The 17184-nt window shown below is 37.6% G+C and overlaps 1 protein-coding gene across 2 annotated transcripts in view; it reads left to right on the forward strand.

The window, feature by feature from the left end:
* The window catches only part of LPCAT1 (lysophosphatidylcholine acyltransferase 1), a 66338-nt gene that overhangs the window by 38802 nt on the left and 10352 nt on the right, over window positions 1-17184 (forward strand). For both annotated transcript variants that reach the window (XR_013921797.1, XM_080339214.1), the window contains exons 10-13: window positions 2785-2910; window positions 9184-9337; window positions 10224-10322; window positions 13580-13718. Coding sequence is in view for 1 of the 2 variants with exons in the window: in XM_080339214.1 (XP_080195340.1) it covers window positions 2785-2910; window positions 9184-9337; window positions 10224-10322; window positions 13580-13718 (518 nt within the window). In the remaining variant the exon portion in view is untranslated. The remainder of the gene's footprint in view (window positions 1-2784; window positions 2911-9183; window positions 9338-10223; window positions 10323-13579; window positions 13719-17184) is intronic.

Here is a 17184-nt window from a genome sequence, read left to right on the forward strand (position 1 = left end):
GGTTTTGTTGTTTGGTTGTTTCTGTGATGGTTTGTTTTTGTGTGTTTGGTGTTTGTGGGGTTTTTTGTTTGTTTGTTTTTATTCCTCTTTAGCTAGACTCCTTCACAATGTTCGTGCACCATTATTTAGGAGATTATTTAAATCTGGTGTTGATTCTGGAATGGCAGTCAGTCAGGCTTCTACCCTCCTCCCAGGTTGAGTGGCCTGATCTTTCTTAGTCATGCGGCTTTTGATTTGTTCAAAAAGTTTCTAGCTTTTTGTTTTAAGAAGTTATTTTTTTCTTGCTTTGGCTTGCCACCTTATGGTTATGCTGTAACTTGCCTATCTTTTCTTTTTATTCCTTGAGACATGTTTTTCTTAAAAACAAAACAAAACAGTCTTTTCATTTTAGTTGCCGCCTTTACTCTGTTGCTGAGTCAGACTGGATTTTTTTTTTTTGTCCTTTCAGAATCTTTTTGGTAAGCATCTTGTCACTTCTCCTGATTCCCTAATATGGTCTGTCGTTTTCTACCACAAGTGAACACTTCACCCTTTCAGTTTCTTATTTTAACTTATTTTTAACCCGTTTCCACTTTTCTGTTTAGTTACCCTATGCTTCACCTGATTGCCCGTAAATTTCCGTATTTCTATTGTGTGCTATACCTACTGTTGCCTTAAGATCTGATGAAATTTGATGTAATATGCCTGGCTGGACAAGATCTTTGGTTATTACTGCATTCTTTTATGTAAACTGCTCTGGATAGTGTGTCCTTGCTGCCGTAGGAGTTCTGCTCTTTCACAGTCAGTTGATAGAGAACTTCATAAGGATGATCTAATTCACACAGTACAAACAAAGAGTAGGAAGTGATCTAAACTGGTGGGATAGACTTTCCTCCTTTCTCCCTCCCCTTTTTCTTCTTCTAAGGATAATTGATTTTTGTATTGTATAATACCAGTGATTTTATGTTGTATAATGCAACCCTGTATTGAATAAGTATTAACAAGGTGTGCAATACCTGACCTCTGAGTCAGGTGGAACTTGGATATGGACTTTAACTCCCCAATGCTGTGGGGACTTTTCATCTGGATTTTACACAACATTTGTTACTATGTTAACAATGGGTCTATGGGATGAAATATGATATCACAAGAACCTCTTGTCCATTCCTTTGCGGTGGCTTACTCATTTGCACATACTACTAGGACACTCTACATAGGAGGAATAGAGTGATGAATCAGAAAACAAGAAATTTGGAGGAACCTGTACCTGTTCCATGTACCTGTATCTTTTTGGTTTAGTTGTCTTTGTCCTTTTGTTCCTGCCTATTTGTTGTTCCTTGTTGCAAGGAGGAAGCTGGTCATCCAGAATCACTACACTGTATATCCTTGTCTTATTCATAAGTAGCTTATAAATAATATCTAACTTTTTAACTTATTTTGTACTTTTGAGCTTGAGTATGTATTAGTGAGGTGTTCTTCCTGAATATTTGACTTTCTCAGCCTTACAGAGAAGAAACCTTCATCAGTAGCTTTAATGTTAGAGGCATGTCCCATTAATGTATTATAATAGAATTCCTGCAGTTTGACAGTTCAATGGTGGATAAGAACTGGCTTATGTTATTTAGATTGGCATTCAAAGGCCTTATAACAAGATTCTGGGGAAGAGGCTACTTAAAAGAAATTAAGTGGTTATTGCATGAGAGAGAACTGTCATTACATATCAAACTGTCCATAATAAAGCACAGAATCTAATGCAGAGTTTTCATCAAAGCCAAAATGACTGTGGCATGCCTAAGGGGTTTGTATGAATCTTGCCATTATCCTATATTAACTTCACAGACGGAAAAGGTGGCTAGTAGTAAGGTAGAAAAGATGAAAAGAATGGAGGTAAGTCAAGAAAAAATTCTGTGAGAACTTCACCAAACTAGAAGAGGCTGCACAAAAGAGATAACATTGCATCCTAATATAAATCAGGTGTAAAGGAAAACATGGTGAATGAGTAACTTCTGTGGAGCTGAATTTACTTTCGAAACTGTGTTTTACGTTTGTACACTGAATTCTTAAAGGCCTCCTCCAAACCGAACTGTATTTCTCTCAACTTTGACATAGCAAATGCAGTGCAACTACAAGATCAGGATTTCCTTGAAGTGTCTTTTTGTGTTGCTGTTACTACAGAGTATCAAGTTAGGAGTAAAGCAAAAATGAGTTCTTAATTTTTTTGCATGTAAAAACTTGGGAGTATTTTTTCTTCTGTCTTTCTTGATGCCATACACTTAGAAGTATCTTGTGTTTCCTTGGAGTTTAACTCTACTTGCTTTTGTTTTCTGTTCTAGCCATTCTTTCCAGATAAATGTTGCCTGCTGTATATTTTTTTATATTACCTGAAAGTAGTAGTTGTTCTGCTTAGGTGATTATTGATTTATTAATATGTTAATGTAATAATAATTAAATGTTTAGCATAATTATTAATAAAGTTGTATTTTTATTTTAGAGTAATAGTTTTGAAACCTTTGATATTCATTTCTATGAAAATATTAAGGAATTTGAAGGTCTGTGCTCTACCTAATTTTTCCCTGGTATTCTTGTATATTTCCATATACTTGTAAAGTCAAAACAGATGTTCTGCAATGAGTAGAGCACCATATTTCATTCTTTAAATGTGCACTTTCTTTTATGGACTTTTCCTTGTAATTCTTCAGAATAGAGAGCATAATTGGATTTCTTTTTATTAAAAATAAAAAAGTGATGATTCTTTTCAGTTTTCTTACAGTATCTTGCTTACAGTGTTTCTTTGATTTATTCAAGGGCACTGGGAGTTCCAGTGACAGACTACACATTTGAAGACTGCCAGCTAGCTTTGGCTGAAGGACAACTTCGTCTGCCTTCAGACACATGTCTTTTGGAATTTGCAAAGCTTGTGAGAAGCCTTGGGTGAGCACATACAATATTTATATATAAGGTGCATCTATAGTATATACCAGTGTTCATATAGTTTTCCCCTCATATAACAATATTTCATTTATGAACATACGTGGCATGTTGTCATATTACAATCAGGGAAACACTAATATAAAATTAGACCAATACTGTTCTCCACCTGCAAGCAGCACCCCTGGATCCTAATGAGTAGCGCAGGTTGTAAAATTCATATTTTCACACTCCAGCAAGTGAGTAGAGTGTGTCTGAAGTGTTCATTCCTGAAAGAAACTAGAAGATACTTCCCGAGGAGGGTCAGGAACACTATGGGGTTCCTAATATTTGATACAGTTAAGAGTAAATTGCCCTTTCCTGTGGCATCTGTGAATGGAAAATAGAACTTCCACAGCAGTCTTGTGACTGGATTAATGTTATAATAGCGAGGGCACAGGGGTCACCCTTTCCCAAGGAGCACAAAGAAATGGTTGATCTTTTGGGTGGGTTAGTGCTAGATGGACTTCCTAATGAAACCATAGCTTAGTATATGCAGTGTGGTTCGGCACATCTTTCTTCTCACAGCTGCAGTTTCCTCTGGCTTTGCCTTTCAGAAAACCTTCAGCAAACAGTGGGGAAAAAAAAATTAGCTAATCCAGGAAGAACAACTTGTTGCGGCTATGTTCAAATTTTTCTCGTTTCTCCTCACATCCTATTGAACAACCACAAACTAAATTTATAGCCTCATCCTATTAACTGTTTTAATCAACAAACATCCTTCTCTGTTTTTTGTCACTTCCTCTGAAAGTATAGAGCATAGCTTCATGTTTCCATTCTATGTTTAACTTTCACTAATTTTTGCTTCATCTTCCAACTTGTGTACATTAATGAAAAAAATATAAAAGACAAAGATGTATTGGAGGTTAAGGAATATAGGATGGCATACATTGTCCATTTTTGGTACCTCCCTGTAGAACAGGAAAGACTTTTATGAGGAAGCAAAGCTTCTTGCTTTATTCTAAAGGCTCTGAATTTACAGTACTAAGGAAAAAAGAAAGCGTACCTCTCTTATTATGTCATTGTTAATCCCAGGATTCAGTTTAATCCTCTTTTTTAAATTGTCTGAATTCTGTCCATTCAATTTAAAGCTGTTCTTTCAAATTATGCTTTTATGGGTTTATGTTTTGGCCTCTAAAACAATTAAGTGTGTTTGTGACTGAGGTTCCCTACAACCCAAAAGTTCTCTGTCTGGTTTGGGCAATTGTACACTGGTGAAATACTATCCTGCCTCGATTTGGGTGTGTGCCAGTAAGAAGGCTATTACAATGGTAATTTTCTGGCACAATTGGATGAAGATTGTAATATGACTTCACCTCTAATTCATGTTTGGCGATGCAGTCATTTTGCTGTTTATTCAAAGGTTTTGAGGCCAGGGAGGCATTAAAATCATCTAGTTCCGTCCGTAAATAACTGGAACAGTAAATTTCATTCAATGCATTTTTTTTTAATCCAGCCTTAATACTTGTTTTTGAACAATAACATATCTTCAAGGTAACATCCAGTTTTAAATGCAGGATTTTTATAGTAAGGTTGGTTTGCGGTTAGATTGTACGAAATCAAGTTATACCGTAGTTTCCTTCACTGAGGAGTTACTTCTGTTCACATTATGTATCTACAGGATTCATTGACATTGTAAAATTTGCTTAGTCTGTGCTTGGCTGGATGGGATCCAGTCCAGAAGCCATGAGGCCAGAGTAGCGAGTTCTCATGCTTTATCTGACGAGGAGCTTGGGCTCTGTTAACACAGCTGTACAGCTGCCAGGTCACAACTTGCTGAAACTCAGCTGCCTCATGCTGAACTCCGTGGTAAAAAGCCAGCTGTATCAATGTGGTGAATTGAACCGTAGTCTCATCATCTCAAATTCTGCACTCATTAGTCCTCAAGCAGTTATGCCTCTGTTGAGCCTGATAATCTGTGTCTGACCAATAAGCTATTTGCAGTCTTTATTGTAGCTTTCATATGTTGTAAATCTGTTGCTTCATTTGATGAATTGTTCCACAATTACTTGCCCCACTCTTTGAAGTGATTCTCTATTTGTATTTTGACTGGATCAATTACCATGTTATAGACGTTGCAGCTTGTTTGGATTTTGTGCCTTATTAAAGACCCCTTCAGATATCTTCTCCTTCAGAAAATATTAATAAAGGGTAATTAAGTCTTCATCTTTTTCTGAGATACTTTTTATTATCTGCTTTAGTGTAGTTGCCTGCAAGGACATCCTTAGGTTCTGATTTGAATTGCTTTCCTATTATCATCTCAAACTTCTGTTCATTCTAGTTCCTGCATTCATTTTGGTCATGAAGGAGAAGGACCTTCTAGCCTTAATTGTTGTTCCCTTTCTTATGGAACTGTGGCTTTTTGGCCATCAGGAACTCTATACAGAATTCCCAGTTTTCAGTCAAATTATTTTCTAATCTTTTTGTTGCGATTATTCTCAGTTTTAATTGCTTTATTTTCTGAAAATTAGAGACATCTCTTCTCTCTTCCAAAAAAACTGGCAAATGTAGCACATATTGCAATCTGAAATAGAAATATTTGTTAGCGACTGTGTTCTGCTTGCTGTTAGATGAGGCTTTATAAAGTAAGGTCTGGATGTAACCTGAAATTTTGTTCAGATAATTCCAGTGGTCCAGGCACATTGCATCTTTTTGGCAGAAAGAGGAGGGGGGGGGGAAGGGGCTGGAAAAGCTTTATCAAACTTTTAGCCAGATTAAGGATCATCTCCCTGTTTATCCTGTGCTTGTTTTTTGGTTTTTTGTTTGTTTGTTTGTTTAACTGATCTGTTTTCTCTTGCTTTCTGTCTGCCCTTCAATTTGTTAACATTCAGTGCTCTGCTACAGCATTATTTACTTAATTGCTTCCTGGTTGTTTTTCTCAATTCTTTTACTTTCAAAACCCTAGATATGATTTGGAACATCTGGCAAGGGTGGATGTGTCTCACATCCTTCTGGTTTAGTCACTGTTTTCTACCTCCTGATTTTTCTTATACATTTGCAGTCTTCTTGGAAAATATTCTTTAAAAATTAAGTTTTTCATCTAATTTATCCAGTTGGCCATGAGGATCCTATCAGGCAGTGCCCCTCTAGGCTCATGAAATCTGCAAGGAGGAGATAACTGCCTCATAGCCCTGATGCCTGTCTTGCTCAGCAGCACTTACCATCCAGACTACAATGCAAACTTCTACTGTCCATCTGAGCCTGAAATAGTCATCCAGACTGTAGGTAGAGGTTTGCATCCACAAAGTAATAACCCCTCACAGCTAACAGTGCCATGACTTAGAGATCATCTGTAACAAGAAAAAAAGACGCTGGATTATGTTGTCCATCTACATTCATGATAAAAGCAATACTGTCCATTACAGGAGGTGATCACAGATCAGGCTTAACATAGCTATTGCCAACCATGATGGCCCCTGCCCTGTGGACTCAGAAGGTCACATTTGCAGCTGTTCAGTATCCTTTCTCCGTTGTGACAAGAACTTGCACAGAAGTATATCAGCAGACATAAAACTGAATGTTTCGTGCTTTTCTGGTTTGGGGTATGTTTCTCTGAGCTTGCAGTTTACAGTAGCTAGGTACAGGGTCCAGCTGTTCTTATGCAACTTCCATCTTTGTGAGACACTAGAAGTTTTTTGGCAGGTTCCCAGCATGCAAGAAAGGAGTTTTTCAAATGGTCAAATGCAGCTAAAACTAGCTTTAAGGAGGCAAGACATCTCACTTGCTAGAAATAGTGATAATTATGCTGAAAATATCCTACCTCAGGGAACTGGTTTTCCTTGTGAAGTCTGCTGTGAAGGATTTAATGTGCAGAGCTGTTAATCTTGAAAATGTCCTTTCCATCTTCAGGGATTTGGGAATGACTTTTTGTTCCCTTTAGTGCACACCATCCTAAAAAATGAAGCAAAATGCCACAACAGCAAATAACGTTATGTATCGTAAAGCCTACATCCTGCAAAGAAGCCATTAGACAAACAAGTGTGATTTTATGAGCAAAGGCATCCCCTGCTGGCTTTCTAGCTTTTATAGCCTCCATTGGGAAAAAAGTAACAATTTTAAAGTAATTAAAACATTCAAACTATTTCACTTTGATTCAGAACCCATTGCAGGATTTGGAACGCTTGGCTTCAAAATACTTCAGCATGGAAAGTCATGGTCATCCACACATCAGGTACTTTCTGATTCTGAAAGGACCAAAGGGAAGTGAGCACACCTTGGATTACCAGAAGTACAATGCATTAATGCTCAGGCTAAAGGCATAAATTTGCCTAACTGAGTCACGTACTGTTTTGGAGATTGGCTCAGATCCTAAGATTTGTAGTAAGCTATGCTGCTTTCTTTACAAAGCTTTGCCTTCAAACTTTTTAGCATTTTGGACTTAATTGACTGAAGAGAAGTGAAGAGACGATCTCACAAGTCTCTAATACTGCTCAACAAATGAGTACTTACTCGGGTTCTAGAAGGTGAATTTTGAGTCAATTCATTGCAAATCAAATCTCTCTGATGTCGAGACAGATGTTAGACTGCATATTCTGTGTCAGCGAGGGCTTATCTCAAGGGAAGATTCGGATGCCAGCTGTCCCCATCCTACAGTTAAAATCCACTTCGGCTGCTACAATGGGGATGTATTAACTCTGGACACTTATATGTAATCCTGTATGTGAGAAGCTGAGTTATGTGTGCATCTCAAATCCTCTATGGATTTCTTTATCAGTGTTCCTGCTACTTTTCTACGTGATCATGGAAATAAAACGTTTGCAGAGGACTGTTTCGCGGTTCTTTTTATGCTGTCTAGGACCAAAACTTAAGAGAGGTGCTTTAATACCAGGACAGAGAACATATTATTGTTCTGTAGGGGCTACAGGTCTCTGGAAGAATTCATGCATATTCAGATCTTTTAATTCAGAAATACAGGGCTTGGCATTGTTTAGTTAGTACATTTTTGGTAAGTCAGTTTAGGTAATAGCAGACAGCACAGTTGTTGTGTTTTTACTTAAAAGCAGTGATTTTTGTTCAGAAGGGTCATTTCAGCCAGCAATCAAGGTCTGGAGCTGACGTACCGGATACAGAGATGCTCTTAACTTTCTTCAGAAGCTCCTGAGAATGCCGATACTAAGTATTTTATTCATACTTGTCACAGAGAGGAAGCTGCTGAGGAGTCTCAGCTGTAGTCTGGGAACAATTCTTGTGTGAGCTTGTGAATTCTGTAAATAACTGCTTTTCATTGTCTGCAGCAGCAAACAGCAAACCAGACAACTGCAGAATAATATTGTAGAAGACTTTGTTGGCTTCTTTTGTCTTCAGACTGGAAAGTTTGCCCATGTTATTCTAAATCAGTTCAGAGCAAACTTCCTGATCAAGATTTGGTTGTTGTTGTATTAGGGGGGAATTTACTTTTCCTCACATACCCACAGCACCATTTACTGTACTCATAGTAAGACTTGTTTTTGCTAAGCAAAACCAGGAAGCTTGACTTGGGGGAAGAGGGAAGAAAAACAAAACAAACAAACAAAAAACAAACAAAAAAAGCACACACCAAAAAAACATCACACAACCATGCAATAGCTATTTGCATAGATTTAAAGCTGTTCATTTGTCAGTCAAAATCTGGTCTTGCAATTGGAAGGACTGAGGGCATTTCTTTAGCAGTATTAACTGATAGAACTTTCTTTGAGTCACCTCATGATAGTGTCCAACTCCAGACTGAATGTGAAAAATTAGGACTGACAAACAGGATTAACAGTATAATCGCTATTATGTAATCCCCTATTTCTTTTAGGCAAGGTGCATCAGGTCTTTTCTGTTTGGTGACATTAGTAAATTTGGAATCATAATTGGTTTATGTTACTGTCCTACAACACAGCCATATTTAGGTGACCTAAATCCCACCTAGTTCCCCCCTGCCTGGTATTTCCTATTAGCTAGTTCTAGCCTGTGTTTCTTGTTCATGTTGAACTGCTTATACATACAGCTTATAATCAAGGTAGAATAAAGGACACTAGTTTATGACCAGGGTTCCTAAGCTCATGCAGTGATTTCTAATACAGTTCAAGAACTAATGGGAGCCTTAAGATTTACAGGAATATGTTATTTTATTATAAAGTTACTTAGCAATTCTGATTCCAGATTTTGTAAGGATTTACAGCATTATGATCCATTGCTTCCTTTGGCGTATTGAAATTTGTGTTGTAAAACTGGGTTTATTTTTAAAATTTGCAAAAATAATATGCTTTCTAGGCTGAAGCCAGAAACACTTGAAGATGATCTTGATAAATATGCTGCAAGGGCCATGAAAATGAAAAAAGGAAAAGTTCATCTGAAAGCATTTTCAGCATACTTGGAATTTCCAGTTTCTCACACATTAGAAAGTATGTTCGCCCTTTTTGATGAGGTAAGAAACATCATGTTTAAAAATTGTACTGCTTTTGGTAAACTCTGCTTTGGCCAAATTCTGTTCCAGTTTAATTCACTGAGCTCTGATTTGGGCCAGTGCTAATTGCTGTTGAGCATTTCACCGCAATATATGCATACTACATTTCCCTTTCAGCACAGTAAGAGTACCTGTTGTCAACTAAAGAAAGCATTCAGGTAGAAGTTAAAAGGAGTATCAGTAAGACAAAACTGACTTTCTTTCTAGATGCAAAACATGAAGAGGAAGAAAGGTTCAGGCTAAACCTCTGCTGTGGCTAGTTGAAACTGAATGCCAGACCTGCTAGCTGATGTTTCACTTACCTTGTAAATAAATCACTAGTTCTTCTAGGATGCTTGAAACCTGAAGGACCTAGGAACTGGCAAATAAAGGCAGGTTTTCATTCCTCTGGCAATCAGTCAGGATGGGGATATGACTATTGTCTTTGTCTGGATGAGGTACTGTTTGGACCAGATGGAGGTGACCACAGTGTTCTCTCTTAGACCAAAGAGTAGATGTCATGTATTCAGGGCTCAAATTAGGCTACCTGGCCTACTGGTTCTCTGATTTTAATTTCAACCTGGTGATTCAAATGGTTTAACATAAAAATGTTAAATACGCAAGTGAAGGGTGACACTAGCAGAACTGTCTTGCAAGAATCTTTGAATCATAACTTCTGACTGAGACTCTGAAAAAGGCATGCAGAGCTTTGATGACCCAGGTTCTTGCCCTGAATTAATTCCTTTTTTTTTTTGCAGTAGCATACTTAATGATCTTTCTGCATATTCCATGTCTTTAGCAACTGTTAGTAATTTATGAAAGTTCTGAGAGAAATTGCAGTATTTTGAGGTGAGGTTTTGTTTCACAGAATGAAGAGGGCAGAATTGACATTCGGGAATTTGTCATTGCTCTGTCAGTCGTCTGTAAGCCATCCAAAACTCTGGAAACAATTCAGCTGGCATTTCAGGTAAGCAGCATTTTCTTCCTCTGTGTAGTTTACCATTTTTTAAAGTAATTATTAATACTGCCATTGGTCTTAACAAGTTTGTTTTATGTGACCTTCTAATACGTAATTACATTTTAAAATAACATTAATGGAAAGTTAGAGGTCGTCTTCAGAGGGAATGCAGTGCAAGTTTAAGTTGTGTAAAACTATGAGAGTTTGCAGTTTGAAATTGTTCTCTGTGGAGCTCTGGTAGAATCTTTTTCAGCACATTGAGTCTCACACCTGAAGTCCTTTGTATTGGTTCCTCTAAACTAAAGGCTAATGAGTTGTTTTTACTACTTTTGTAATGTTTCAATCAAATCTTATTTTTCAAGTTAATAAAATATTTTAAAACTTTCCTACATGTTAATAGAGATTGTTTTTACTCCCTCTTCTGGATAAGATTTTCTTCCCTCTTAGCCTTGCTGTGGTTTTGTGTTAGTGCTGCAGTCTCTGCCCAGACTACTTGCTTCCCAGAAGTCCTTCTGATCCTGCTCTTGTCTCAGTGGTTTGTTGTAGCATCAGCACAGGTGGTCAGTGCAGGCTTTTTGGGAAAGTGACAGCAGCAACACTTAATTCTTGCCATTCCAGTGGGTTTGTCTGACACCTCGATTTATTACTTTTTAATTAATTTATGTAATATTGCTATTTCAACACACAAACTCTGCTGCATCCAGCATCACCTTTTCCTTTGCCTCAAACTCACATGGCCTTTAGTGTTACTGAAACTGAAGAGTGCTAACTCTTGATGCTGTCATCACTGGTGAATGCATGGAGTTAAGAACATTTGTTTGCATGGTACTATAATACATGGCACCCTTATTTTCTGAGTAGTCATTTTTGGGTTTTTCAGCATACCTGTATTATTATCTTAAGTATGTTTTGCTAAAGAAATGAGGATCTTGTGAATGTTTAGGGTTCTCATCTCTCATTCTTACCCTTTGGCCAGTATCAAACAAATTTGACAAAGGAGGAAGGAACAAAAATAATTTAGTTCCTATGAATGTTGGGGGAAATCTGCCTCTAATAGCTCCTGTTACTGCTACTTCTGAGGCAAAAGCAGAAAGGTTTCTGTCCTTACTTACTCCATTTAATCTATATAATGGCATAGAGAAACGGTCAGGTGCTGTTTGGTCAGCTCTGTCCCTTTGTACGAAAATGAACAAGCTTAAAGTAAACTTGAAGGTGGGTTTTGGACAGTATTTCAGTGAAATTTAGCTGTCATGATGCGTGATGTGCAGTATACTTTAGCTATTTTAGAGGAAGAAAAGCTCAGATTGGGTAGTTATTTTCTTTCTGGAAGCATTTAACTTTACGTTAAAATAAGAAAGTTGGAAAATTTCTGTTGTTCACCATCTGCTCTGTTCTTCAACTCATAATACATAATTTTGAGTCCTCTGGTTAATTGCAAAATATAAAGTTAACTGTAGAACTTCAAAGAAGTTTTGTGCATGTATGAAGAAGGGGAAGCACTCAGCAAAGGGAAGTAGGTATGGTTCTTTTTGTCCTGTTAGTGATGGTTGGAAGGGTTAAAAAAAGTCTCAAGTTGAGGAAATTTTGCTCACAGTATTCTAGAAAAAAAAGGGAAAGAAGCTTTTTTTTTTCCCTTCAGTCCTTTCTTCCCCCTTATGCTGGGTTTGCGTACAGTAAGATATTCATACAGCTTATTGGGAGCCAGTTCATGAATGTGTGACTTTGAACAGGTACTGTCCTCTGCCCTGTCCTGCTTTCTGCAAAGCAGTTTGTAGGTTTTTTTTTTCAGGAATAAAGTGCAACACTTCACATAGTTGAACAAGTTTTCAAAGTTGAAGTGTTTAGTATATGGCTGAAGAACTTTAAAAATAGGAGTTACTGAGCCACCAGAGCTCTAAAGCAGTGGGCAATTAAAAGAGAAGGGGAGAATATGGCAGTCAAGTCTATGAGCAGCACTCCAGTGTAAGTGCTACATATACTTCCTTCCTAATTGCTAAGGAAACAAAAGGGTGTTGAAAACCTTGCCAATGTGACGCTTGTGAGCCTTACTGTCAAGTGTCACCTTCTGACTACTTGATCTGTGAAAATATAGCAGGTTTTATTAAACAAGTGTCTTGTCCTTGCCCCTGCTCCTTGTGAAACAGTATGCGAGTTAGGTGTTAGGGAGGAAAAGGCAAGATTCTGATTTGAGCATGAATGTAGTCTTCCACAAAACATCAGGGGTGTTTTTTTTCATTCCACTGACTTTTTTATTCCATTGTGTGCTGTCTTGTGACAGCCACTTCTGCTTGTGTGAAAAATATATCCCTATACCCATTTTGTTTAATCTCATCGGTTCCCACCTTCTCAATGATGTAGAGAAAATAAAAAGTTTCAAAAATAGCTTTTGTTACATGGTTCAATATTTGCAGTGTTGTCATACTTGTAAATGAGAAAAGAGAGTTTCAGAAACTCTTGTGTCTCAATTTCCATTTCACAGGAAAGTTCAGTCATTTTATAATGTTTAATGAAGTAGTATTTGTTGCAGATGTTTTGAAATATTTGGGTTCTTTTCTTGGGAAAAGCACTGTACATATATGAAGATAGAATGAGACTATGAAGAATTGTTTTTAGTTATCAGTCTCCTGTCAGTAGTAAATCTAACTCTTTCTGTGAGGAAACTCTGCTTCACGATTTCAGAATATTCAAATTATTCTTTTCTAGAATAAGTATTTGTAGAAAATTATAGGCCCATCACTTTAGAGGGTAGGATTTTCACGATTAATATACCACCATTTAGATGTAGATACTTTATGGAAACTGGCTGTTGAATCAGTTAGATGTTGGTCAAAAGAATCTTGAGTTTCACATCTGACCAAATAGAACCAGTATCTGCTTTAGGCTGACATAAATACATCTCCTGATTCCACAGACCCTCTCAGAGTTTGGACATGTAGCTCAATAGACTAAAAATTAGTTTGTTAGACACCTGCAAAGCATGTTAGTATTAAACAGTCTTGTCTCTGAATATCACTGAAATTCCAGCGGTTAGGCATGTAAACATGGGGTGTTTTCTGAATATAGTAAGCTTTACTTTCTAAGCATACAGATGTGAACTGATAGTCAATACACAGACTAATCAGATATCTTTAGTAGATCACATCAATCTGAGAGTGATTGAATTTGCAATAACAGATTTTAATTTTGTATAACTTCTTAGTGTGGTGCTGTTTCTAGGAGTTAGCATTCAGCTTTGCAATGATTTATCTTGCTGTCTTGATTCATAGCTGTACCAGTCAGAAAATGGAACTATAACAGAAGAGGATTTAGCTCATATTCTGAAGACTGCCATGGGTGTGTCACAGATTAATGTTACTCATCTTTTTAGAGCTGTAGATGGAGAAGGAAAAGGAAAGATCACATACGGTAAGTGTTTTACATGGATCTGAACTGTCACAAAATGTCAAGTTGTTTGAACTCATGTTGATATGCAAAGCAGTTATATTTTTATTAAACTTTACCTTTTTAGTCGACTTATTGACTTTAATAATGGCAAAAGCACTGCAGAAAAAAGTACATTTACATTTTAAAACAAATACTTGAGTTTCACCTTTAATATCAAATGTCATGTTTACATGTTTTCAGATGTTTTCCCTTCCACATTAAGTCAGGCTTGGATTAGCTTTTTCAGCATATTCTGTTCTGTGACTTCCATGTCATGTGAATATGTATTTTTAAGAAAGCTATCTTAGCTCTATTCTCGTTTTGTCTCTTGTATCTGTTCCCCACTATTCCTATGTTTCAGTCATACAATATGTATGTAAAGCTTCAATTACACAATATTTTAGTTATTGGAGTGAGAATAATTGCTGCTGCTCTCCACTTTTTTTTCCTGACTCCTATGTCTTGCCTCCTTGTTTCCTGCTGTACCTACCCCTTTCTTTTCTGTACTTCTCATCTGTCATGTCCCCAGCATTTCCATCTCTATCCTACACTGTTGCCTTTTTCTTGCCTATCTCTGTTGCTCCTTTTTGTCTCCCAACTCATTTGGGTGGTGACTCAGCTCTTCACCCCACTCCCCATCACCAGTGTCAAAAATACCAGCCCAGAATCTAATCTGGTAAGCCTAGTAGAACTCTAATTTTGCCATACTTCATTGTTTGAGAATAGCTAAATTTGAAATACTGTGCATGTGATCTCATACCAGTTCATGTGAGTTACCAAAGAATTCTTTTAATATCCATCTTTAATAATACTTAGTTGCATTTAAATCTGCATTTTACTCCTGAATGATCATTGTGTGTTCCTATCACAAGAGAATCTGGACCACTGAGCCACAGCAGTGGCCATGGAAGTGCTTAGCTCTCATTTTCACTATTTTATTTCCTGAAGTCAAGAGCAGTCTTTTGTGAGGCTATACAAAGTAGGATGGTATTTACATCGCTTGGAAACTTTGCTGGGATCTTTTTCTGAGAGAAGTGCTCATTTTATAATGTAAACATTGCACCGAGATTTTAAACGTATCTGAAAGCTTCATAGTGAGAACAAATGTCTGATTTATTGTGGCAGAGAATTAGAAGATTAAAATAAACTTTTGGTATTGCATTGCTGCCTTGAAAGTTCGTGCCAAAAATATTCAATCTCTCACCTTTCCTGAAAATGTGTTCTGTGGGTGGGCACTGCAAATTCTAGGAAACTGTCCACCTGCTCTTGATAAACAAATTATGACTGTGAGACTGTTCTGAAGACTCTGCCTTGCCTGCTTGTAACAATAAGAAAGAGGGGATTTGCAGTATTGTGAATATCCATATGAATGAATGTTCAGAGAAGGAAGAATTATTTGTTCTCTAAAATGTAGATTCCTTACCTAATTAACCACAGGATTATCCTGTTAAGTTCCCATACACTACATTAATTTGTAGCTGAGGAGAAAAAAAAACTAGAGGAGATTCATGAACATAGAGCTTCCATCAGGAGCATCAAGTTGTGGGAGCAAGTGTAGTCTTGCATCTGGGCAGGAACAACCCCAAGTTCCAGTATAAGTTGGGGAACAATCTGTTAGAGAGCAGTGTAGGGGAAAGGGACCTGGGGGTCCTGGTGGACAGCAGGATGACCATGAGCCAGCACTGTGCCCTTGTGGCCAAGAAGGCCAATGGCATTCTGGAGTGTGTTAGAAGGGGGGTGGTTAGTATGTTGAATGAGGTTCTCCTCCCCCTCTACTCTGTGCCAGTGAGACCATATCTGGAATATTGTGTCCTGTTCTGGGCCCCTCAGTTCAAGAAGGACAGGGAACTGCTGGAGAGCGTCCAGCGCAGGGCAACAGAGATGATGAAGGGAGTGAAGCATCTCCCTTATGAGGGAAGGCTGGGGGAGCTGCATCTCTTTAGCTTGGAGAAGAGGAAACTGAGAGGTGACATTACTAATATTTACAAATATATAAAGGGTGAGGGTCATGAGGTTGGAGCCAGGCTCTTCTCAGTGACAACCAATGATAGAACAGGGGACAATGGATACAAACTAGAACACAGGAGGTTCCACTTAAATATGAGAAGAAACTTCTTCACAGTGAGGGTTACAGAACACTGGAACAGGCTGCCCGGGGGGGGTTGTGGAGTCTCCTACTCTGGAGACATTCAAAACCCGCCTGAGTTCCTGCTCTGGCAGGGGAATTGGACTAGATAGTCTTTTGAGGTCCCTCCTAATCCCTAACATTCTGTGTTTCTATGAGAGTATTACAAAGGCAAGAGAAAAATCTCTTGAGGTTCTTACAGTATATATGGATACTTAATGCGAAAATATAGATAGTGATCTTAAAGAACTCCACTTTGGCTTCTTTCCTTCTTTTTGTCTCTTTGTTCGTAGTAGGAGCAGGAAGCAAAATTACTTTTTTTCCCCAAGTAAATGACTAAGGTGATTTTTTTTCCTCCAGTTTAATGCTTCACAGTTGCTTTAAGCTTGAGCCTGCAGTATGAGACCTGTGATTAGAAGTAATGCTGGAATAGTTTGTTCTTCCTACATTACCTTTTCTCGTGTTTGTGATGAATGATGCAAATGGGATCTCAAGCACTTTTCTTTGGGCTCTACTCTGTATAACTTTGACAAATATTCCTTAATAATATCTTCAGGACTTGTTTCAGCAAGACTCAAAATGTCTGCTTACTCAGAACTATCAGAAACATTATCCTGTTCAGTTCCTTCCTCTCTGGAATCTGAGGTTTTTCATTTGGATCCAGTACTGGTAAAAAATTGAGGAATGGATCCTGGTTGTCAGGATGCTGATCTGGATATAGACTGTCATCCTTGTGTGAACAACTGCTTTGGGGGGGTTTCTGAATTTATTTTCTGAAAAGATACAGTAACTTTTGGAAGAATTACTTAGAATGGCATCTACAGTAAATATATTAGTCTTTCCCATGCAAAAATGGATTATGCTTAATGTGATTGAAAGAGCATCTTTGGTACTGTTGGTTGAAATTTTTACATTTGTCTTACCTTAGTTGGGCTATCAGAATGACCTTTCCCAGAAAAGGCTATTTCTTCAAGGCCGTTAATATAATGCACACATGATAGATGTTGTTACAAAAAGAAATAGATCCTTTGGATAGGCTTAAAGTGTTCATATGAAAAAAATTGAATGTTTTCATGTTCCTGCTGCAGGCCAGACCAGTTAAAGCTGACAACTAGTTGCTCTCTCTCCTTGTTAACTGCAAAAAAAAAATCATACTTGGTTGGGTTCACTGTTTTGATTCTGATGAATCAATTTGCACTCATGTGTTTCTAATGTGTTATTGCAGCTACTACCACTGTTGGAAAACGTCAGATGCATGACATTCTTGGCTGTGAGATTATTTAAAAAAAAAAAAAAATTGAACTTGCTTTAAATATTATCAAA

The sequence above is a fragment of the Nesoenas mayeri genome (genome assembly GCF_963082525.1).
Source record: "Nesoenas mayeri genome assembly, chromosome: 2".
In the NCBI taxonomy this organism is placed as follows: Eukaryota; Metazoa; Chordata; class Aves; order Columbiformes; family Columbidae; genus Nesoenas; species Nesoenas mayeri.